The sequence below is a fragment of the Channa argus genome, chromosome 13 (genome assembly GCF_033026475.1).
Source record: "Channa argus isolate prfri chromosome 13, Channa argus male v1.0, whole genome shotgun sequence".
Classification (NCBI taxonomy): Eukaryota; Metazoa; Chordata; class Actinopteri; order Anabantiformes; family Channidae; genus Channa; species Channa argus.
This window is the reverse complement of record NC_090209.1, coordinates 21,730,420-21,754,620: the sequence shown is the minus strand read 5'-3', so window position 1 is coordinate 21,754,620 and position 24,201 is coordinate 21,730,420. Positions and strand designations below refer to the sequence as shown.

At 41.0% G+C, this 24,201-nt stretch overlaps 1 protein-coding gene across 3 annotated transcripts in view; it reads right to left on the bottom strand.

The window, feature by feature from the left end:
* Window positions 1-225: 225 nt before the first annotated feature.
* The window catches only part of LOC137139671 (plexin-A1-like), a 236,566-nt gene continuing 212,590 nt past the window's right edge, over window positions 226-24,201 (bottom strand). For 2 of the 3 annotated variants that reach the window (XM_067527252.1, XM_067527253.1), the window contains exons 22-33: window positions 23,184-23,281; window positions 22,456-22,614; window positions 20,722-20,788; window positions 17,571-17,717; window positions 16,823-16,982; window positions 15,946-16,049; window positions 15,751-15,847; window positions 14,160-14,350; window positions 10,339-10,508; window positions 9,637-9,849; window positions 7,019-7,169; window positions 226-5,428 (exon numbers count right to left, since the gene is read on the bottom strand). In XM_067527252.1, the coding sequence (XP_067383353.1) occupies window positions 5,333-5,428; window positions 7,019-7,169; window positions 9,637-9,849; window positions 10,339-10,508; window positions 14,160-14,350; window positions 15,751-15,847; window positions 15,946-16,049; window positions 16,823-16,982; window positions 17,571-17,717; window positions 20,722-20,788; window positions 22,456-22,614; window positions 23,184-23,281 (1,653 nt within the window). In that variant the 3' untranslated portion in view covers window positions 226-5,332. Of the gene's footprint in view, window positions 5,429-7,018; window positions 7,170-9,636; window positions 9,850-10,338; window positions 10,509-14,159; window positions 14,351-15,750; window positions 15,848-15,945; window positions 16,050-16,822; window positions 16,983-17,570; window positions 17,718-20,721; window positions 20,789-22,455; window positions 22,615-23,183; window positions 23,282-24,201 lie in introns of those variants that run through there. The other variant, XR_010916376.1, reaches the window with a different exon arrangement.

Here is a 24,201-nt window from a genome sequence, read left to right as displayed (position 1 = left end):
ATTTTCTTTGTGATCTTAGTCAATGTCCTCATCAAGCTCATGTGGTAAAATGGAGGAAAAACCAAACTGACGCAACAGTGTTTGCTTTATCAGAAGACAGGGTACAGTAATACTTAAGTCTCATATGTGCTGCTTTTGATCTTTCAATTTTTCCTTTGGTGACGTGCACTCGATTTCAACCGAAAACTTGTTACAACTTTCAAATCCACAACTTTGAGGGAATAGGAGGATAAGGATGGGGAATAAAAACACCAGACGAGCCAGATTTAGCAAAAAACATGTTTAATCTCTCCTTGATGCGTGTCTATTTACACGTAATAAATCTGCAAAATAGGAAAGAGCAGGATATTTACACGGGCGTGAAACAGCCAAAACCTGTCACAGCAGCTTCAAGTCTGAAACTCTTAAAAAGGTATCAGTATTCATAAAGTATTAAAACTCTTTAAGGTGTTTTTTTTTCTACCTCTCTCCTGTTTAATCTGTGTGTGTGAAGGTATTTTCCGTCCTATGGTCCTTCTCTGAAATGTACTTTAATCAAAGTGAACTCAGCAGGTGAGGAAGCTCGAGGAACCGGAGCTGGAGGGATGAGAAAGCTGCGCTGCCGCTGAGGGGGATCAAACATGGCAGATAAGGGAAGAATTAAGGTTGCAGGTGGTGCCATGTCATATTGGAAAAGCACTCCAAACACTTCACAACAGATAGTACAAAAAGGAAAAAAGGCTGGCGAAAACATTTGTTGACATTCAGTGAAATCCTCGGCGAGAGTTAGATGAGAAGATTGATACAGTACTTGCTCTCTGATGCTAATCTGTGTGCTAAACATGACGCTAAAACCAGGCTATGGTTAGCTTGGCTAGCATAGCCAGGCTAACGTTAGTCATCAGCCGTTACGAAGGTAACCTCCTACCTCCAGCTTCAAACTTCAATGACAAATTGGAGATTTTTAGGTATTTATTTTGTTTTTGAGAATCACATGGGAACAATATTAATGTTAGGCGACGTGTTGAAGACTGAGCCACAGTGTTGTTAGCTTACCTTAATTCAACATACACACGGAAAGCTAAGGTGAAGTGACTTAATGTCATAAGACAACTTTGTCGTGTCTTTTGAGCCTTACATTAAAATAAAAAAAAATTAATGTTTTTTTCCTTCATTTTAAAGTTAGAGTGTGTAACTTAAGCTAGTGCTAATATGAGACTGGGAAATGGTCCTCTCTGCCTCGCTCAAATCTCTTTCAAGGAGTCCGTCGTAGCGAGGCCTCCAGTGCACTTGTTCACAATCTGGTAAGCGTTGGAGCATATTACTGTTTATAGAATATGTGAAAAATGTCGCAAAATGTAACTTTAAGCAGTGTGTTGGAGCTTTTTGGGGGGGGGGTTAGAACAAATAAACCATGTTACTAGATGGAAAGGTATTGGTAGGTCTGTTTTTCATAGACAACCAGGCAAGATTTGACCTTCTTTTATGCTAAACTAGGCTGAGCTTGGCACCAGCTCTGTGCTCAACACACAAAGAACAGGAGCCAATCTTCTCATTTAAATGTCTTCTGTGTAAATTTAACACTTACAGCGCCTCAAATCGAACGCTGCAGAATATGTTAAACATATAATCCTCATTATGGCACAGTGAAAAGTTCTGTTGGTCAGTTGTCTAGAGAACCTGTTCCTCCACCTCACGCCGTCCTCCCCTCCCTCTTTCATCAGTTTTTTATTTATTTATTTTTTTAATGTGCAATAAAAAAAAAACTGAATGCAACAGATGCAACGGAATTGAAAATGAAGCGGGACCATCGCCTTCAAAGCACTTCCCCCCCCCTGCTTTAAGTCTTTTCATCTTTTAACAAGTGATGGAGCACAAAGCGAGAAAGAAAACTGAAAGCAACGAAGAACAGGGCCTAATCAAGCCATCTTACTGGCTCCCTCTTCATCAGTCATGAAGACAAACATGAAATAACTTCAGCGAGGGAATGTTTGTATCTGATGGCTCGGATTCATTTCGTGGAAGAACTGAGAAATGGAGAGTGGACAAAGGCATCCTTTTAGTCATGGGGGTGTGACTGTGGGCAGAGCAGGCTTCGGTCAGCCGCCCTGTAGGTTCTCTTACCCTGTGCAGATCAGTGATTCAAGTATTGAAAAAACATACGGTATGTTTCATTCTGGCCAGACACATGTTAATGCAGTTGGTTAAAAACGTTTCGAGAGAACCGAAGGCTAATGGCTACAGGTTCAAAATGACATGTTTCAAGTTTTTTTCTAAAATAAAACTTCATAAATTCCATTGGACACAAGAGTTTTTACTTGAAAGCAGCAATATGTGTTTGATTTGATGACATGAGGGTTGGTAAAGGCCTGGTAATTAAATACAAAAAAAAGTGGCTTATTCTGGAACCTGGTTACATTTTCACACTCCTACATATTGTTTATACTTAACGAACTGCTTCTAATGACTGGGAAATGTCATTTGGTTAATAAACATACCGATTGTTACATGATCACGCAATTTCAAAATGATGCAACTGAACAGTAGCTTGAAGGGAATTCTGCTCAAAGACAAAATCCAGAGGGGGATTGGGTGTAAATGTTCCACAATTGTAAGAGGCTGAAAAATCAGGAGTCGCACCAAATGAAGTTGCCACACTTTCACTTTATACTGTAAACTAGCTGTGACTCAGCAATTATCACTTGCAGTATGTGAGTTAGTGGTCCATCTGGTGTGTTTTTAAGTGTTGCTCACACACCTACGGCAGTCTGCTGGTCTTCTGTGTTCATGTGAAAATCAGCCTCTTTCCCAATAAAGGTCTGTTTAAGACCATAGAGAATGAGAACGCTGGGTGTGAAAGCAGATCTCATTACAGATGGATGGCGACTGTGTCTAAAACTATGCTTTGCAGTTATTCTTTTCCTCTGCTGGATTTTACTGAAGAGCAGAGCTCTTTGCAATCACAGTGATCCATCACGGAGAAGAATGTAAGACTGCGGTTGGAAATGAGAAAGAACTGCCATCTATCAGTTGCCTCTTCTCAAACTGTCTCAGTGTAGGCTCTTCGACAGCTGAAAACGTAACTAAAAAAAGAGTTATAGTAGTAATGTCCAATGTAATGAGCCCTTACCATGCGACCACAGGGAAAAATATCTGAGGGAAGCACTGCTGATGAGGAAGAAGTGTAAAATGAGGCATTGTTGTCGGTGTCTTTTAAAGTTGTATCACTGTGTATCAAAGTGTATTTGACGCATTTCAACCTACTTTTTCTTCACCCCTCTTCTTTTTGTTATCAAAAGAAATAAATGGGGGTAATGAGGAGGTTTTTCTTAAGCTCAGCTGGCGGATCCAGGGTTCTCTACATTTTAAAACAAAGTTCTTACACAGTGGATGTTAACATACTGGATTTTACCCTGGTCTGTTTAACATCTTTTAATCTTTTCTGTGTGTCTTCTAGCCCTCACACGCTTAGGAGAAAGGAATGTCTTGCTTATGAATGCATGATTTTTGAAGCACTACAATGTGGAGCAGCACATAGTGGAACAAAAACATTTCAACTTTTTAAATACCTTCTATAAACCCACAGAATAAAAACTGAAAGAAAAGGCCTTCAACTTCTACAAAAAACAAAAAAAAATTGGAACCTTTAGATTCTGTCTTCACTGTAGCAAACAAGTCAAAAGCCAATTTGTCAAGACTATTTCAAACATTTTTGCACATCTAACTAGCCTACATTTGGGAGGATATATTTTAAAAATGGTGACAACAAAAGACAACGAGTGGGAGTCAAGTTGCTGTAGAGCACAGTATGCAAGGGTTCAATTTAAATAACTTTCCAATGCCGGTATAGTAGGCTGCTATCAAAACATGAGGCGAGCCTTCACAAAAAGGACTTTTTTTTTGTCTCATCTAAAGTAGCTGACTGGGACTTGATCCATTTGGTTCCTCCAAACCAAACACAAAAGCGCTGCAGGTCCATTAGCTCACAGGAAACTTCATTTGGACATCATTTGCCTTTTCAAAAAGTTTAGAGCCAAAGACACTGCACACAACAGCCCCAAGACCTTATGAAATAGAAAAAGTGTCTGTAATATATATATATATTTTTTTGCCATTTACCTATTTTTAAACTCTCACTTTCAGTCACTAAGCATGACAACATTTTCATCATAGCACATTTCATCTAACAAAAAGAAGTGTCTTTGCACTAAACAACATTCAAAGTAAAACATGGCACAGGACGACTTTTTCCTTGTGTTTTCATAATTGTTCTTCTTGGAAATATCAAATTCTCTTTTCAAACTTCTCTTTTGTACATTAAAATGGAAAACATTTTTTTTTTCGACTTTTCGTTTCATTTTAAAAACAAAAGGCTTGTATTTATATATCTATATATATTCATATATCCTCTTCTCTCTTTTGATTTAGCTTTGTTGTGCAAATTCAGCAGTAACACAAGTGGCACAGCACTAGGGAGAGTAGGCAGTGGGGGAGGACAAAAATGCAGTCAAATGCAATAAGAAATTAAATGTAGAGTTGTGAAACTAAAAATGTCCTTTAAGAGACTACAGTGGAGTTCTTGTTGAGCTGGACAGTCAGTACTGAAGATGTTCCCTGCAAAGTGCTTCCTCCTGGTTGCCCTGCAATGGCATCAGCCTGCTGTATGTGTTGCCAGGCTGCTCTGCTGAAGAGTCTTTGACCAACACCAGCTCCATGGCAGCTGTCCCTGACCTCTGACCTCCTCGGGGAGGACAGCAACAGAAAAGAGAAATGGATCAAGTATCGCTATAGTATTTCCTGGATTCTATTGGCCCGTAGTCTGAACCATAGCCTTGGCTGTGGAAAGCTACTAGCTGGTGGCTTGCACCTTTCCTGTAGCTTTTCAGCTCTGAATCAGCTAGATGAGCTTTTGGTCACTACTGTGCATGAACTGCTCCTGATTGTGGCCAAAGTACCCAACTGCTGCTCATGTAAGACTCAAGATGTAATGAGGCCCTTGAAGGAAATAAATGCTCTCCTGAGCTGAGGTCCATATCTGCTGAGGCTGCGGTTGATTTGGTGTTCATGGAAGGGTTGGTGGCTCAGAAGAGAGAGAAAGAGAGAGAGGGGAAAAAAAGAAGCCAACCCAACCGATGGGGACTTCCAGACTCTGCTGTCTCTCCAGTGTGCTGCTGCTGCCTGGCGCTTGGGTCCCTGCAGTCTTTTCCACTGATGTTGATTGTTGTGTGTGAGAGTGATGACGACAGACTTCAAACGTCGAGGGTCAAAATGTCACGGGCGTCAAAGGTTGTCAGGGAAGGCGTGTTGGTTGGCCAGTTCCAGTTCCAGTTCGAGGTGTGCGACTGGCCGGTTCTCAGCTAGCCAGGGCCATGGTGTCGATTACCTGCTCCAGTTTGCCGCGTAGCCGCTGTCTGCGTGACTGTTCATCCTTCTGTAATGCTGAAAGGATCTGGACACAAATTTGGAGAAGCATCAGAATATATAATCCGCTGTTTCAATCCTCAACTCCAACTCTTTACCAAAATGAGTCCTGTGACGATTTTATTTTTTCTTGTTAGTTATTTCAATTCAAACAGCCTGGAGAGTGTTGGTGGGGCAGATTTTAGGGTCAGAGGGATGTCGATAATGGCATGTTCAAGGCTACTGGGATTGTGTACAGGAGTTTGTGTGTGTGTGCCTGCGTGTGTGTTGGTTTCTTGTTTTATGTGTTGGTAACAGGGAAGGAGGAGTTGGCACCGAATGTGCAAAAAGACTGTATTTATGTGTGCATTTGTTTTTTCTTAATGTGACTGTGTTTAGGATGCCGGTGTTCATGTATGCATGTATATATGTGCGTGTGTGTGTGTGTGTGTGTGTGTGTGTGTGAGGTCAGGGGCATGTATTAGAGGTGACAGGGACCATGCAGCTGCCTACATCTGGATAATAGGCTGTAATGAAGGGGAGCATTTGGCTTAAATGGAACCAGCTGCAACCAGCCACTATAACTACTGTAATACTGCTGCTATGGAGGGATAGAGAGGAGGGGGAAAAGGCTGAGATGACTTATGTTTTATCATATGAAAGGGTGATAAAGCTGGAGAAAGCAGCGGTTGAGGAGGACATATTGTTGTCTATCAGAAGTCAGAGGTGGTGGGGGGGTATAAAAGTTAGGGGGGAGAGGAAGTCAGTGATTCGTGGGAGGAGAAAGTAAAGGGATGAAGAGGATGGAGGATAATGAGCTAGGGAAGAGGAGTTAAAGGAAAGATTAAATAGCTGCAGGGACACTTCTTTCTAATTTCAGTGATGTGTGTACACCTAAAATAGCATGTTAGAGGAAGCCTTCACCACACGATAAATGGACTCCACCTTTTTACTCTACCAAGCAATTGGCTTGGTTACACATGAGCTGTGAGTCACAATTTATAGCCCAGCCACATAAAGGAATAAAAATATGAAGCTATTACCAGCATGTGGTTAGCATAGCTTAGCACAAAGATTAGAAACAAGTGGGAAATGATAGCCGAGCTTTGTGTAAAAGGTCACAAATTTCACCTATTGTACCAGTAGCTCTAAAGCTCACTAATTCACATCTTATAGCTTGTTTCTTTAATCCATATAAAACTTCTTATTTAGCATCAGTGATGAGCTTAGTATTGATCTTCTTGTTTAACTCTCAGCAAGAATGCATTTAAGCTTCTTTCCTAAAATTTTAAAGATGAAACACACACTCCTTGTTGGTATAAAAATGTAGAGTTTCAATCAACAAGCTGCAGCTGTGGGATACTGTACTTGCAGGGCGAAAAAAGAAAGAAAATCACATAAATTCAATGAAGCTCCATTAGGTTCATAATGTGTTGAGCTCATGCTTTAATGTGCATTCAAATGGTGATAATACCTTCTAGCCTGTACTGATGTGGACTAGTTATCAGTGTAATTGAAATAAAATGACCTCATGGTGATAGTCAAGACAAGTAAGAGTATGGGGGGGGGGCACCGTACTATCAGGTAATTACAACACTGAAATATGTTTGATTCTATTCCACATCCAGTGGGAGCTCACCTCATCTTTGTACTTGATGATGTAGGAGTAAATCTCGTGCAGCGCAGACATGCTGTTGAACTGGCTGAGGTGCAGGCGGGACTGCTCTGCTAGGTAGGCACTCATGTCCTGATCACTGATGGCTGGCATACGGGAAATATCGGAGTAATACCTAGAAATGGGGGGAAGCAGAGTTTGAAAAATAATTTGTATTTCATGCAACTTGAGAATTTCTGTCTGGACTGACTGGATGTTACTGGGTGTTATGGTTCACATTCACAGGCTCAGTGTGTAGTATGTATAGAATGCTTTACTATGATGCCCAAAGACAGTTTGACAGGACAAATGTATATGTGAAGGACATTACTGCCCGACGAGATAGAGGAGAAGCGGACACACATAATCCAAATGTATGTGCTGCTTGAAGTTTGGTCTGTGTGGAAATTGAAGAATTTTTATGGCGAGCAGGAAGAGTCCTTTTTATCATTCCTAATTTATATTTTATTACACTATTCCCTTATGAACTGCATCATTAAAAAAACATTTGAAACAGACAGCCATCCAATCCTTACATAGCCTCACCCAGAGCTGTGATTGTATTCTTGTCAGGAAGTCGATGCATTTCTAGTCGGCGTCACGGTGGTGTACGCCAGGGTTGTCCTTTGTTACACATCCTGTTAGGGATTTTCATGGACAGGATCTGGAAGCACTATTGTGGGGGAGGTGAGTGTGGGGGCCATGGAGTTGCTTGTCTTTTGCAGACAATGTTTGCTTCATCAGAAACTTCAGCATACACAAGGGCAGCGGTATCGAACCCTGGGCCTAGAGGGCTGCAGCCGTGCTTGTTTTTCAACTATCTCGCACTACTCACTGCTTATGACCTAGATTAGGTAGGTTCAATCAATCAGAAGCTGAAAGATAAGGGTCGTGCAGGGATAGGGGAAACAAGCAGGGCTGCTCCGAGCCGTTGAGGCCTGGAGTTCGACGTTCCTGCACTAGGGCGTCTTAAAGCTCAGTGTAAAGTGGCTGGAATGAGAGTCAGCACCTTCAAGTCAAGGGTTGTCTGCCAGACCGCTTCCCTTCGGGTTTGGAAATCAAACAAGACCCGAGCAAATGTTGGTGTTGTGTTCAGAGCTGCGCGTTGTTGCGGCATCAGCAATAATGTGGGTGTTGTACTGGGCCACTGTGGTGAAAAGGGGAGCTCAGTTGAAAGCCCCCACTTTTCCTCATGAGCTTTGGGTAGTGGTGAAAATATGAAACCGCAAAGACAAGCAGCCAAAATGAGTTTCCTCTGTAGCTTAGCTGGGGTAAACACACATCTGGAGGGAGCCTTGAGCAGAGTCTCTTCTCTTTCACGGAATTGGCCAGATGAGGTGGTCTTTACCTGCCATAGAATGGGTTCCTCGCTTTTAATTTATTTGAATGAACAAAAGACTGAGGCTGTTTCCCAGCCGAATGCTGACTGAGTGTTGACTGAGTCCGTTCTCTCTGTGCAACAACAACCTTCAAATTATTGAGTCTGTGTTGCTGGCTGCAGCTCTTGTGCGAAAAACTCAACGAATGTGAAAAAGAAACACACCGAGAGAAAAATACAGCGTATTAAGAATACATACAACTCTGAATTGAGCTGTACCTGAACCCTGTTTGTAAAAACCACATCCCAACTATCTCAAGGTTTATGGCAGCATGGGAGGCCGGGTGTCGAGTGCAGGTTAGGAGGCATAATAGAAACAAGGTTTAACTGCTCCCAATTAACCCTAACCTATAAATATAATCACACAATGTCCCCACATTCTCTCTGCAAAGGACCCACTGTGGTACATTCAAGTATGTTTGTATGCATACAAAAATGGACCCTGCACCAAAATGTGTTTTTTTTTTGTGTGTGTAGGAAAATGAATGCTGATTATGTCATTGACCTTTTTAAATTCAAAATGAATTCTATACTGTATGTACACTTCTTTTCATCTGCAGTTGTGTGCCCTGTAAACATATTTTGGCAGTCTCGTTATCGGAAGAATCCCAACTTGCTGTGGTGGAAGCCACAAAGCACAATGCCAAACAAAGAGTCTGGGAAGAGGCAGTTCAGAAAAGCTACTTAGAAACTATTGGACTACTCCCAGAAAAGCAGAAACAATGACTCTGGCAAGTGTCAGTGGTGCATAACTTATCGCGAGTTTAGTTTAACATTCAGGAGCTGAATAAAAGATGAAGGTGAAATAGAGGTGAAGTAGAAGGGATGTTTTTCAGTGAGCCGCTATTTAAAAAATTATGCCAAACATTGGCTACAAAACCTTCTTTTGCCTGTCTGTTTTATTTCATCACTTGCTTCTTTATAGGTGAAGTAAACGTGGAAATGAGAGTGTGTAACGATGTGTGTTGGACCTGACTTCACAAGGTCAAAGTTAAAAATGTCTCAGACAGCACTTTACACACACTCTACATATGTAAGCCTGGAGCAGGATTGCTGTAATTACAGGACATGATTACTTTACACTAATTTACAACTCATTTTTCTCTGAAGATACTTTTGCATAATACTCAGCTTCCAGCAGCTGCTAAGGAACTTCTCCTTGGTAGTCTTTCGTCAAGTTGAGCTGATTTCTGTTTCAGTTCATTTAGCTTTAACTCTGACTTACCTCTCTACCCAGTTCTTGTAGTTGGGGATGTCTTTAGCATAGAGAAGCTTATTTGAAGGCGAGTCCTTTCCTAGTTTGTGTTCTGATGTTGAACAAGAGTCCATGAAGGTCTGGGCTACCACAGACAAACAGGCGTCTGTGATGCTGTTCTTATGGATGTCGAACACAAACTGAGGGTTCTTGATTACATTCACCCAGAACCGCAGAGGAAGACTGGGAAGGAAAAGACAAGATACCAACTAGGTGTGATATTATAAAAAGAAACATAAATTCATATACACAGTGTGTGATTGATTAAACGTGAACATTGTTCCACAAACCCGGTATTACTTCCCCATTATTTGAGGTGACTAAGTGCGTTGCTTCCGTCTCTTACTTTACCAATACTTACTATTATCATTATTAATTCGTACAACACTACTACATTTGTTTTGGTTTTGGCAGAACATGCGTATTAAGTACATGTAAAGAAATAAATGTTCTCTTTCAATAAACACAATCTACTGGTCACATGTACAGTGGGGCTGCTATTAAAAAAAGTTTAATGAATATTATTTTGTCTTAAAATAAAAAACGATATTCAGCATTACACACTTACTATATGTAATACGCTTGAAATGCACAGAACAGTTTTATGTATAAATCATATTTTTAGGAAGTCAGCCAGTCAGCAGCTAGACTTCAAAACACAGTAACTCATACCAGTTGCTCTTCCAGGTATGTCGTACATCGTAGTCTGTGATGGAGTGTTTGTCGGCCTGCTCGTCCAGGAAGTCAAACATGTACTTAATGGCCAGAGGCAGAGCGCTGCCTCTGTGGGCTGTGCTGAAGATGGTCTCAAACAGGTCGTCCACAAACTTCTGCAATGTTCCCTAAATAGCAGAATGAGGATTGAGTGAAGACAAGAAATATGTTTCAGGATTTGAACTGTAATTACAATACATTTTTTTTATCCTGATTTGTTTTTTATCCCGTTACTAATAGTTGTTTTAGTTGTGCATCACTAAGTGGTAAAATGGCGACGCTGCTTTAGACATTGAGGTTCAAATGTATCATTTAAAAGCATAGATCTTATATCTGAAAAAGTTTGTCACTGATTCGTTGAGGATTACCACAGCTCATTTTGACCTTTAGAGCATTGTTTTTTATTGCTTTTATTGATTTGCGTCACTTATGTGTTCAGTATTTTTGTGCTGCTGTTCATGGTCAACCCAACCCCCCACCTCCACTCTTACAGTAGTTTAGTTTCAAATCTACGTGTCAGTTAGTAAAGACGAGAAAAGAGGATTGAAGAAGATGGTCGATAATGTCGAAATGACAATCAACATCTGCAGCTTGACAGTGTTGTGTGACAGAATATCATATAAAAACATATTCACAGTTACTGCCACTTGTATCCACAGCGTGTTTTATTTTTTTTTTGGGATGAATGTCCCCACAGGGAATCACAGTTATAATCACAGGCTCGGTGACTGCCTCTCCCTGCCCACTGAGCGCTGCAGAATCACAAATGGGAACCTCAGCTCTTGGATTTGGTGCTCTTCTACAATGTCAGTGCTTCAACATAGACCAACGATCAAATGCAGCTAACAACACATTTGCCTTCCTGGCTTCTCCATCTGGCAAAATCTATTATGAAGGAAATATGTGGGGGATCCTATTTATTCAGCCATTGTTTAATAAAACAACAGGGAATTCAGTCTCAGTCGCAGATCAAAGTACTGATCTGTTCTGCATGTATGACATGTACAGGCGGACAGACACTGAAAGACAGCCACGGAGAGACAAGGACAAGATGGGCTTCTCAATTGCAATTGCCTCTCTGTTTTTTTTTTCATCATGCATGGCCAAATCCTCAATCCCTCAACAAATTACCTGTCTCCTGACACCTCCTGTATCAGCCTCCCTGCACTCTGCACCACAAGCCCACTTTTTATTAATCTGTTTTTTCTTATTACCAGTGGAAATTGAAAAGCTGGCTCGCTCGTAACTGCTGCCCTTTGCTATATTTCCCTACCCCTTGTACAATTAGGAGAGAGACAACGCACAGAGAGAGACACTGAAGGAGAGGAGGAAAGACAGCTGGATTTGCACATTCTGCAAGTTTCAAAGACGGAGGTAATGGTTATGGGTCTGTTAATCTGTGTGTGCGTGTATATGTGTGTGTAAGTGTGTATCCATTAAGGACTTTCTCACTTTAGAAAGATATTTGATTAAGCTTCATCATCAATCCTGGGTTGATAAGCTAAAGTTATGTACTATTTGGAGACCTCTCACACACCGCCATGCTTGTCAAACAGATGATAAATGTTTTCACTGGCTTTGTGTACAATACCAACAATGTTAAAGCAGGCTTGGGATACTCACTTGCTGAAAAAGTGGACACTAAACCCATATGAAGCACTTGTTCTGTTTATTTGCACACATTTTCTTTACCATTAAGTTATTATGTTGATAATAGCCAACTGTCCTTTGCAGATCTCATTCCTGTCCTAATAGTATCTTAAAACAGAAGCTTGAATGCCACCAACTGCCCTGTCTCTCTAAGACTGAACTAGTCATCCTTACTACTGTTCGACTCAGAATTAGTATTCAAGCCCAGCTCTACTGAACTATCACCTCCAAAGTCTGAAAGAAATCTGACAATCAACTGTTGCATCTGTCGCAGTCAGCTTTACCCTATACAACATTAGAAAGATATGGTCTTATCTGACTGAATCTACCACTTAGCTTCTTTTGGCAGAATTAGTAGCATGACCAGTGAGCCTCTGTAAATAGTCTGGTCCTCAAACAACCAAAAACCCCTTGTGTTCATCATGATCCCCATTCTTTGTTCAGTTTCCCTCCTCTTAGCCTGGCACAGCGGTTTTACATGGACTTAAGTAACCAGGTTTCAGTCCCTCATGCGGGAGAGCTGGTTTCCGAAATCGGTGTGGGGGATTAGGGAAACCTGGTTTCCCCAGGTAGATTTCTGTAGGAGAACGCTGATTATCTGCTAATCTGTGCATAACCAAAGGCTGGAGATGGTGAGGTGCACGCAGCTGAGTGAAAGAAGGAATGAAAGGATGAAAGTCCGTGTAGGGTCTGAAAGAAATTTTAATTTCAACTAAATGTCTCGTGGAAATCTAAATAAGTTTAACTTTCCCCCTGGATTTTTAACATTTAGACTGCTGTGGATCAGCTGCATGTTTTTGTACACACAAACACACACACACAGAAGTAAAATAGCACGGTTTTCCATCATTATACATTTAAAATCTGTGCGCCGGGCTTCTAAATAAAGTCTGAGGTGGAGGAGAAATCAGCTTACTCCTGTGCCGATTTCCGTAACCAGGTTCTTTAGGTGCATGTAAACACTGTTCCCCGATTATCCGAGAAAGTTGATTTCTCCGAGTACCCTGGTTACTTAAGTGCATGTAAACGCAGTCACTGGCCACTTGATCAATCCTATGTAGGCTCCTTGTTTGCATTCACTTTTTGCTGGGATGTCAAACCTTTCAGACCTGCTCAGTATTACCTGGATCTCTGCGCCACAAACCAGCATCGCCATTCTCCCTTCTTTACTGTGGCTTAGCTAATTATCTCCCTTGTAATATTCCTTCTATTTACTCTGGGACCATTCTGCTTTTGTTACTTTCATTGACTTTTACATACTGCCTAAGAAGCCTCTCCCTGCAGCACTACTTTTGGAAATATTTATGAGGAGTGAGTAGAAAGAATTTGGGTTTTTTCTTTTGGTTTCTGCTCTTTTATTCTTCTGTGACTGGCAGCTCCATCAAACACTTTCTTTGTTTGTTACCTTGCTCTTGTTAGTACTTACAAAATCAATTTGCTCATGTTAGCGATTCCCAAGTTTTACTGTTAATGCAAAGAGTTATTTAAGTTCATCGTTCACGTTAGAGCAGTTCAGCTTTTGCTAATGTTATTTTGTATATAGACTTCTGTTATAAGCACTCTGGACTCTCCTAGTGGTCCTGCATTTGAGTCCACAGAGTCCAATTGTGACAAGGCAGGAAATATTGGACCCAAATTGTTGATCCAAAAATTACTTTCTCATAAGCCGTACACTTATGTGGCTATTAAATTTACCTGATACGGTGTTAAATGTGCGTTTCCTGGAATTTGAGTCTTTGATTTGCTGTGACTCTAATATAATTCATCTAATTACTGTGTCAAATTGGACAAAAGCATCTGCCAAGTGACTAATGTAAATGTAAAATGTTTACATAAGATCTTTGACATCTTGAGCTTTGACAGTGTGATTTCAACTTTATAAGAACCCTCAAGAACGCGCAGAGTGTGTATTAGTGTCCTCTACCATAAACAAAAAGGTGGATCGGTGTGTCTGTCCCAGGCAACACTCAGTGTTGCATTACGCTAAACGGATCCATTAGTCCAAATTCCAGGTAAGACTTTTAGTGTAGACCAGTGGTTCAAAATTTTGTTAAGAGGGTTTTCCACCCCAGGCTGGGATCAACTTTGCAACACTACTGTAGTGCGTCGTTTATTCCTCTGCGTCTTACTTTTGTAGCAAGCAGCCTTGTCAAATAGATCTCAGAGACCATTTTGCTGCCTCTGTCACCCTCCCTCTGGTCTGAGTGGTCGTGGTTCTTCACCAAATGCCACAGTTTGGTGCCACTCTCCAGGTCAGGGGTGATCATGGGCGTTCGGGATCGAAGGCTGTCTGGACTACTGGCTGTCCTCAGCATGCTCTCTAAATCCAGAAACACAACACAGAATGGTGTTAAACAATTTGTCAGAAACCTTGTGATTCAGTAAACAGAAAGAAGCTTGTTGCTTCTTGTTGGAGTTCATTTTAGCAGACCAACACTCACTCAAACACTTTGGCTAATATGTCCCCACCTCCCCTTTTCTCTATCGTCTGTGTCTGTCCATGGTCTGAGTGTCAACGCTGATTAGAGCAAAGCAAACAGATGCATATGTAAGGCTGTTCCACTAAGGACAGAGGGGGGAGATGGAACCAGGGAGGTGAGGTGAACAGGAGGGAGACGATTATCTGTTACTCCTAGGGAAGAAGGGACATGGGATGGAATAGAAAGGAGAGTTGGACAGATAAAAGAGACAGATGCTGATGCATACTATAGTGCCTTTATGTTTGATTAAAGGCAGAAAGGGAGAGGAGATGAAAAAGTAAATGTGGGGAGATGACAGGAAAAGGGAATGGGTGGGCTAAATGGACAGAAAGACAGAGAGGTGAAATGGATAGTAATGGGAGAGAACGGAATAGAAAAGTGAACAAGGCTGAGTTGGGTGGTGTTTAGTGTCATTGTTGCTTTTGCCAGCGGAGTACAGAGTGGCTTTGATTCCAAACCCAACATGGCCACTGGTGGCCAACATTCATGCCTGTTGAAAAACACTCACACTCATTTCAAAGCACATGCCCACATGATCAAAAACCAAAAAGCAGAAATGGCTCCATGCAAATGTTTTACATTTATTTAAATAGCGTGGCAATAGCTGTAGCTGCAGGTTTGATGTTTAAAAACGTGTTCATGTTTTTTATACTGCACAAAAAACAAATATTAAAATGCTAATCAAACACTACTCCATTTTTCAGGGAGGGTTCCAGACTGCCTTGGGACTACAGCAGATCAGTGGGGCAGTGATAGCAGCTGTGCATGCACGAAGGTTAACACCTACTTAGTGTCAAACGAGGGTTTAGTTTCAGTGTAATTCATCTTCTAAATAGTTACGTTTCAGTCAAGTCCACCATATTGATGCTGGGCCTGTGTCTGTCTATCTGGCTGCTAGGTGTCCTCTCTCTCTCTTTTTGGTTCGCTCTCTTTCACTCTGTCAGCTGGGAATCGAGGTGTCTACTTTAATGCCTGTCATTTACAGAGGACTTGGAAATAGCTGTGGAATAGCCTTGGCCCGGGATTATAGCAATGGATAAAAAGAATTGCCATTCACTGAGAGGGAGGAGAAAAAGTGCGAAAAAGAAGAATGGAGCCCAATCATGGCCACGGTAAACAAAGAGAACGAGTGAATGAAAGAGAGTTAGAGGGCGTGGGGAAAGGTAGGCAGTTAGAGGAATGGGAATCATTGACAGAATGATTTAAACGGGACCAAGTCAAGAGGAAAATGGAGCCGTACCGTATCTACTGAGGCTCTTGGTGAATGTGGAGGAGTTGGAGATGTTGTAGGCAGAGTTCTGCTTTGGCACCAGGGCGATCACTGAGCCATCTGTTACCTACACATCAAAACACACACCAAAGTACTCGCTGTATGAAAGTGTCTTAACAGCGGAGCTCGCCCATGCGTCAGCGGGCCTGTTTGGTGCTTGGGTACCTGATAGTGAGCCAGTGTGTTGAGTCTTTTCCAGTCGTTGTCAATCTTAGTTGTGACATCTTCATCCTGCAGAATGATTCTGGCCATCCGACCTTGACGCCATTCTTTAAAAAGAGGGAAGAGAGACTCAGGACAAAAACACACAAGACAAGTACACAAAGCATGTGTGTATTTTCTTTCTTCAAAGTGTTGTAGGCAGATTTAAGTCAGCTTTTAGGTATTTTAATGTTCCAGTGGTTTTGAAGCTGGATATGTGTAGTGAGTAAATTATATAGCCGACTTAACGGTTATTAAAATGTTTGTGAAATAAGAGTCAAATTATTAGGTATATATAAAAAGGGTAACTAGTTTGTTTTAAGGCTCACAACTTTTACGGCTTTGGTTCACTGTCACAGTTCTGACCAAACCTTGTTTCAGCAGCAGCAGGCAACTGTTTTAATCAAAAATCTTAGATAAGATAAGCACCCAGCTGGTGACCACATGGAGATTCAACAGCTATAGAGCCAGATATTTACTAAGAAGGTGGTGAACATACAACCCAACGTTCCTTGCTAGTGTTGCATAGCATCTGCAGAATATGTAAACGGTAAACTTTATTAGGGTATAAGGATGCTGTAGAACTCTGGTAGAACTCTGAATGAAGAAATGTCACCCAGTAAAGCAGCGTGTCGAGCTGATGTGTTTTTGTGAGGACTGACAAACATTATGCGCGAGTAGATGTTTTATTGTCTGTAGGGGGAATGTTTAAAATAAAAATTAATTCAGAAAGTTACGCTTCAAGCTGCAGTGTGCTTGAGCTCTCTTGCCCACAATAAATGTACCAGTGCTGCTCTCATTTATTTGGAAAAAGCATCTGTGCATGTGCAATACGTCTTACCCAGGTCCATATCAGACGCCTTGGGCCTTTGTGAATAGGGGCTGCCTTTGTACACAGCATCAAGCAACTTCTCTTTGACCTGAGTGATGGTGTCACAGTTCAGACACTTCACAGTTACCTCGGGCGCGTTGTCATTCTCTGGGTTTACACAGTGCAAAGTCTGGCAGGGAAGCAGGTGAAAACAAACAGAAACAGAAACGGACAAAACAAATGAGACTCAAGCAGGAACACTGTACAACTGTTGCTAACTAGTTAGATGTTTGGAAAATTGATTAGGTACGTTTGACAGCACGTTCGACAGCACTTTTACACGTAGTGTGCTTGCAGCAGCTTTTTTAAAACCTGGCCATTTTCCTAGTCAATTCAGATAATTTGGATATGTAATAACCTAGAATTCACACTTGGGTGTCGACCAAAACAAGTGTAGCGGATCCTGCTGACAAGTAGGTACCATGTTTCCAATCCAAACGTGAAGTGCTCTGTTTGGAGAGACGGTGTGATTACCGCTGGGCAGTAGTTAGGCCAGTTTGAGGCCAGATCACATGCACACTCCAAACACCACTGATTGTGTGACAATCAGCTTGAGCTCCTTGTTTACTCTGGTAGAAATCCTTACCGGCATCATTTTGGGAAAAGAGGGCCGCCGCATTAATACCGGGGACTGCTTACAGTTTGAGTTTAAAAATTGCATCACTGTCTAATGTGACAAAGCCTGACTATAGCCTCAGGACTCAGCGAGTTTACTGACCAGTGTTTTGTAGTCAATCTGTTGCCTGATGAGCTTGTCTTCACTGAGGGAGTAGCGGGCTTCTCCTGTGATGGCGTCTATGGGTCCCTTCTCCATCTGCTGCTTGATGGCACAGTAAAGCATGAAGAGAGGCTCCCCTGCACACTCCTAGTGAGGGAGAACACAGAAGGAGACCAGTTGCCAGCAGTGCAACCAAAAAACCATTTGCCTTTCTCAGATTCTTTTATTTGAATAAAAGTTAGAGGCACGGAGACAAAAAAGACCAACAAAAAATAGCATTTTCCTAAAACCTTTTTATTAGTTTCTAGGGCTAAATATCAAAGTAATCAGAGCTAGGTAATTTTGGATTTTTGAAAACAGATGGAAATTAAGTCAAAATCTGTCATGTAAACATTTCTTTGTAGAGAACTGAAACACTAAAAGCAACGTTATATAAATCCATTCAGTGCTCGGCCATTGTTTTCATCTGCAAGCTCATGTGACGAGGCACAGATGTTCTAAATATGTTCACCACTCCCCCCTCCATCACAGACACTTGCCAATCAATAGACTCATTAGTCATCACTTGGACCCAAGGAAAACACACCCAACTGAAGTGGTGGCAGCTTAAAGGGGAGAGAAAGGACACATCGTGGCCAATACTCATCCTGACGAGAGTTTAATGATCGACCGTGTGCTGCTCAGGGAGACACTTCAGACTGTGTGTGTGTGTGTCTGGTGGGAGATGCGTGAGGTCCTGAAGAGAACAGGGGAAAGTACTAATCTGTCTGTCTCACTTTCAAGCACATTCAACAGCTCGCTTTTTCTTTCCAAGACACACACATTCTTTTTTTAAGAATTTCTCCTTCTTCCTTTTTTTGACTATGTAATACAGATCCTCTTCTTCCTCATCTCGTTTTCTTTCTGTTACACTCCCACAGAAAGTATTTTCTTCTTGTGGCTACATTTTATTTTGTCTTTGATGCAAATTTACAGGGTTTATACAAAGCTAATCTATATGGTCTATCGTCATGTTGTACCAGACTGGGGGCTACTGGTTTTGGTTAGATGTGGCTGTCGTGTTGGGGAGAAGGGATACAGAGACTTTGGATGTCACATGGGGCTGACAATTTAAGAGGCGACGATGTTGTGAGACTATGTTCAAGTATTTGGTTTTCTTTTTGTACTAGTAATGTAGTAGTAATGAAGAAACTTAAAATTAACTTTCATCGATTTCTTAATGAATAGTCACTAAATTATCTTTCAAAGCAGAGTAAAGCTGCAAGGTTGAAACAAACACAGCTCCAAATTAATGCAAATGCTGCTCTGTTTCTGCTGAGTGTATAAGTGAGCAAATGTTAACAAGTAAAAAACCGATGGGGTCTTGTGTTAACCAGAAAAAAAAGATTTGATTTGATTGACCTCATCAGTCAATGTGGCATATTGCTGCTAAAACATTTGAATGAAAACACGAGGAGGAAAAAAATCACTGTTTGGATGATTAGGCCATCAACAAGGGACATTTGCAACCGGTGACAGTGTGTTACGGGGAGATGAAGCCTTATTTCCTAACAAACTTAACTAAAGCTGCCCTGTTCCAGTGGAGTAAAACACTTCAAACACATTTCCCCGGCTTGGTCTCAGTCTTTGGACGCTTTTGCGTTTAAATCTCAAAACTAACTCGACTTACTTCTATTTCTTGTTTATCCTAACAATCCACCTTGTTTCCCTCCCTCTTCCCCTCATCTCAGCAGCACTGAGTCGCCACTTACAAAGTTCCATTCCCATCGCTGTGGAAACAGCAAAAACCTTGTCTGAAAAACCTGTGCGTGTAAAGAAGACATGGATAATCTCATGTTGGAATTTTGTCTTTACCTTTTCAACCTTCAACTAGACAATTTCTTCCGTCATTCTTTTTCATTTGTCTGCCATTATCTCTTTATATCCAACCTTCCACTGTTGGCTTTAATTTCACTCCTCTTTCTTTTGTTACTCAAATTCCTTCCTCCTCCTCTTTTGGAATCTCTTGCACTACACTGCCATTCACCCTTTTATGTCCTCCTGGCCCCACGTCTCTGCTTCTCTCTTGTCTTCTTAACTCTTGACGGTCACATCACCCTCTATTCTGCTTTTCCCTTCTTCACACACCCACTTGTAACCTCTTCCTCTTTGCTCTTCCCCTTTCGTCCCACCACCGTATGCTTTAAGAAGCATCTGGACCAATGAGGTGGGCAACTGCTAATGAGCGATCACTCTGCTTTCACTTTGACTTTCCGTTTTCATCGCTCGACCACTGTATAGTTGTCTAGAAATCGGCTTTATGGGGTCTTTACCTAATTGTACGTTGACTGACATTCATGTTTTAACGATATAATGATGCTTCTTGCTGTTCAAAGAGACAAATCAGTGGAACACTCAATCTGCAATGCGCAAGTCAGGGATGTTGTGTATTTATTAGTATATTATATTTACAGAAAAGTAAAAGGGATTTTATTAAGGACAAAGAAACTCTGAAAATAATGAAATATATAATTTTCTGAACTGGAATTGTTTCTTTAAGGTGTCTTTGTAAACGTGAGATACAAAGACGGGACTAAAGAACAGTGAGGATGAAGGGAAAAGAGGGGGCATGTGAGGACAGCACGAACGACTGTGTGCACCCCCTCGGCGAAGCGAATGACTTTAAGGCAAAGAGGAGAATGACAGAGGAATAATGACAACTGAAACGAGATGGATGAAAAAGAGATCAGAGGAAGTGAAGACGTGAGCTAAAGCAATGACACTAAGATCAGTGAAAAGGACACACAAATAAATTATGAGAGTGGAGGGGATCTGTGGACAAAAAGAGAAAGAAAACACATGAACACAACCAAGAAGAGAAGAAACCTATGACACAGGGAGGCTTTGATGATGTACTGTATTTCAAGTGCACCAGTAAGGCAAGAAAAAAACGTGGCGAAAGAGGAAAAGCCTTTTAATAAGCACAGGGAGATAAACCCAGGGAAGAAGTAATATGAGCCAGGGGCATTAAAAAAGCTCACAGACAGGGTAAATGCATTTACACTGCACTAACTCACTTTAGATTGGGACTATTATTCAGCATTCAAAAGACACAGCAAACAGATTATTAGCGAGTTACTATAACAGAGTCAAGACCTGTGGCTGGTCTTACCTTGAGAAACTTGTACAAGAGGAATGTGAACCAGTTGGTCAGCATCTTCTCTGCAACAGACTCGGTTCTGACACAGACGGGAAAGAAGGAAGAAAACACAACATTAGGAAGAAAAGTAACAAACCACAAAACAATATGATTAGGAATACGTTAATAATTTACACGTTTTCAAGTTCTGGGATCTATAATTCTCTACATATAACCTGGTAGTAACTACAACACAGCAGGGTCAAGGTTTGGTTACATTTGACCCCCCAACACAAGTTTGATCACACCTCGAGGTGCTTATGGATGGATTACTGAGGGGACCTAGGCCCAGGGGAGAGGTCAGGTGGGGCCATGGGATAAAACTGAGGACGAAAACAAAAAGACCAAACACAGATGGAGAACAACTACAACAAGACCCAAAACTAATTACGAAAATAATTAAATTACCATGAACTAACAATACAAACAAAACAAATCTTTCCATCATGCAGTTACTAGATCTCAACCCGGTTTAAGAAGTATGGCAGATCCACGTTTAAATGCTGTCCACCACCATCAAAACACGGAATGATGGAAATTGTTTAGGAAGAACGGTGTTCCATCCCTCCAACAAAGGGAAGTTATGCCAGGACAAATTAAAGCTGTTGTGGTGACACTTGCTGGTCCAACAACATGCAGCCTCTTGAACATTATGCCCAAACAACACATAAACTAAAATGGCTGAGGTGGAAGTTTGTCAATGCGAGGGGTGAAGAGGTGGACTTTGTATATGGAATACAGGACAGTGATGACCAATTAATTCAAAAAAATCAGAAAGGGAGTTTTGTTTTTTGTTTTTTTCTCAAATTCAACAGATGGGTACATTCTAAAAGAAAGCGGACAGACACAGGAAAAGCAAACAAGGCCCAACAATCCAGTAGCCTGGAGAGAAGTTCCACAGATGAATAAAACCAAATTTGTTTGATGAAGAAACACCTTTGCACTTTATGCACAGCAAGTTCAGTTCACACACACACAATTTATGAACATAACCTGAGAGGATTCACCACAAGATTGTAAGTCTCAAAAACAGAAAGGCCAGGTTGTAGTTTTCAGAAACAGTTGAGTTTGGGAATAAGGACACATGGATAGATGAAACAAAAATCAGCCTCTATCAAAATGATGGAAAGACCAAAGCTTGAAAGGAAAAAAAAAACAAAAAACAGCTCATGACCCAAAGTGTGCCACCTCATCTGTCAAACGTGTTTGTGGTTCTGTTATGGTTTGACCATGTAAGTCTGCCAATGAAACTGGCACACTCGGCATTTATTGATGATTTCACTGCTGACGGAAGCAACAGGATGAATGCAAAGGTAAACGGGGACATTCTGCAGGCTCACATGTAGCCAAATCCATCAAAGCGCATTGGACAATATTTCATCATTCAGGAGAACAACAATTCGAAATATACAGCCAAAAAAACCAAAGAGCTTTTCAGGCTGAAGAGGTCGAATATCTTCGGCTGGCTAACATGGATGTAACCGTTTTTTCTTTAGTTAACCTTCAAACAATGCATGCTGGGAAATTTGGCTATGGAAATCTTGTTTCCCTGGAAACTTAATTTGACTAGCTTGACTGAAGATTGACCTAGAAATTTGTCTTCAACAAAATGCCTATATTTAACATGAAGTTAGGATCAAATATTGCACTAAATTTCTGTATGATGTCGCATTATGTTTGTCCCCCTTCTCCCCATATCTTCCTCACCTCCTGAGCAGCAGTTTGGGATGGTTTTTACTCTCCAGGTTTCTGTCTATCAGGTCGGACAGCAGCTGTTTCAGGACTCCGGTGGCGTATTCCATCTCCCCCTGCAGAGCTGTCATGATCAGTGATGCAACGTTGCCACGGTCCCGCATGGAAAATGACCTGGAAACACGTTGAAACTCTTTATTTGAAACTGATTTAACGATTAGAGTTTTTGTTTATCTAAAGCTGATGGTTAAAATGTGCGAGGTTTAAGACCGTTAATCTAAATTCAGTGGTGGTTTAAATTTGCTTTGACATAAACCATTTGGCTAAGCAGTTATGATACTGTAGCTTAAGTGCAGCTAAAACTGGTTCTGATCTTTACTTTATAAATTTGTCTTTTTTGTACTAATCAGGCAAAGGCAAAGCACAGCCTTTAAAGCCCTATTTGGAAGTCAAAAGGCCACAAAAAGCCCCTTTTCTCCAAGAGAACATTATTTAAGCTAAGACCCATTCCCTAGTATGCAAAACTGGAATTATGATGGAGGATTATGACAGAGGTACTAAAGCTGATATTGCATGCTTTTCCTTTTCTTTAATAAGTTTTTTCAAAATGTGCAGACTTTGTTTATTCAAATTGTAGAAATCTAATTTAGAAGAAAAACAACAACAACAACAACAACAACAACAATATACATGCTGTATATATATATTACATATATATCTAAACAATAAGTAAAGACAGACACCTCTGTGCCTCCAGGGTTCTTATGAATGTCAACAGGAAGTGCTTTTTTGTCAACAGTTGGCCAAACAGCGTCAGTGCCTTCTCAACATTTGCCTGCACCTGAAGAACAACAAAGACACAGACACATTACAACAGAGATCGATGGCTTTGTACAATCCTTTGATTGTGTGTTTATCTTATTGCTACTTCATTTAGATGTTTGAGCTTCACTGTTCAGAATAATGCATGTGTAGATCTAGACACTGGAAGGTTGTTTTCACATTTCCCACTTAACATTCAAAGCATTTTTAAAGCTCTTAAAAAACATGTCTGGAGGGGATCTTTAAGGCTTTTTTTTTTTTTTTCCCAATCTTTGCCCTGTGACAGTAACTTTCCATAACAACAAATAAATAATGCACATGCACTGTAAACTTGTGGAATAAAAACTTGAAAAAAATAATCAACTTTTGAACTTTTTAAAGTTTAGATAGTTATGGACACCCATGAGAAACTCAATGAAATATAACGTAGGATAAAACTAACAACACTAACTTCCAATCATATGGAAAGTGAAGAGAGATTCTGAACACATCTGCAGACATTTCTTTTCATCCTATGATGGGCTCAGATTGGCTTGTAAACAGCAGGATAAGACTGACTGGCTACTCTCTCTCTCTCTCTCTCTCTCTCGCTCTCTCCCTCTCTCTCCCGCTGCCAGTGTTTATCAGTTGGTGCTTTCCAAATGATGTTAGCAGAACAATTTGACATAATTGTCGTCTTGACATCAGGGGGTAGATGGCTCAAAGCACCCTTTAGTTGACGAGAATATTAATCATGTGTCCTAAGTTGCACATGCACTTTTGCTGTCTGGGCTCCCTGCAACATAGTTGTCTATTACTTTTAGTATGAAGCTTTATTCCTGTTATCAGATGTTTGTAATGGAATAATCATGTATGCAAATGCCCTATTTACATTGCTCACGTCTTTTTACATTTACTACATTGCTGAATCAATTGAAGTGCTTGAAGTGCTCTTTTAAT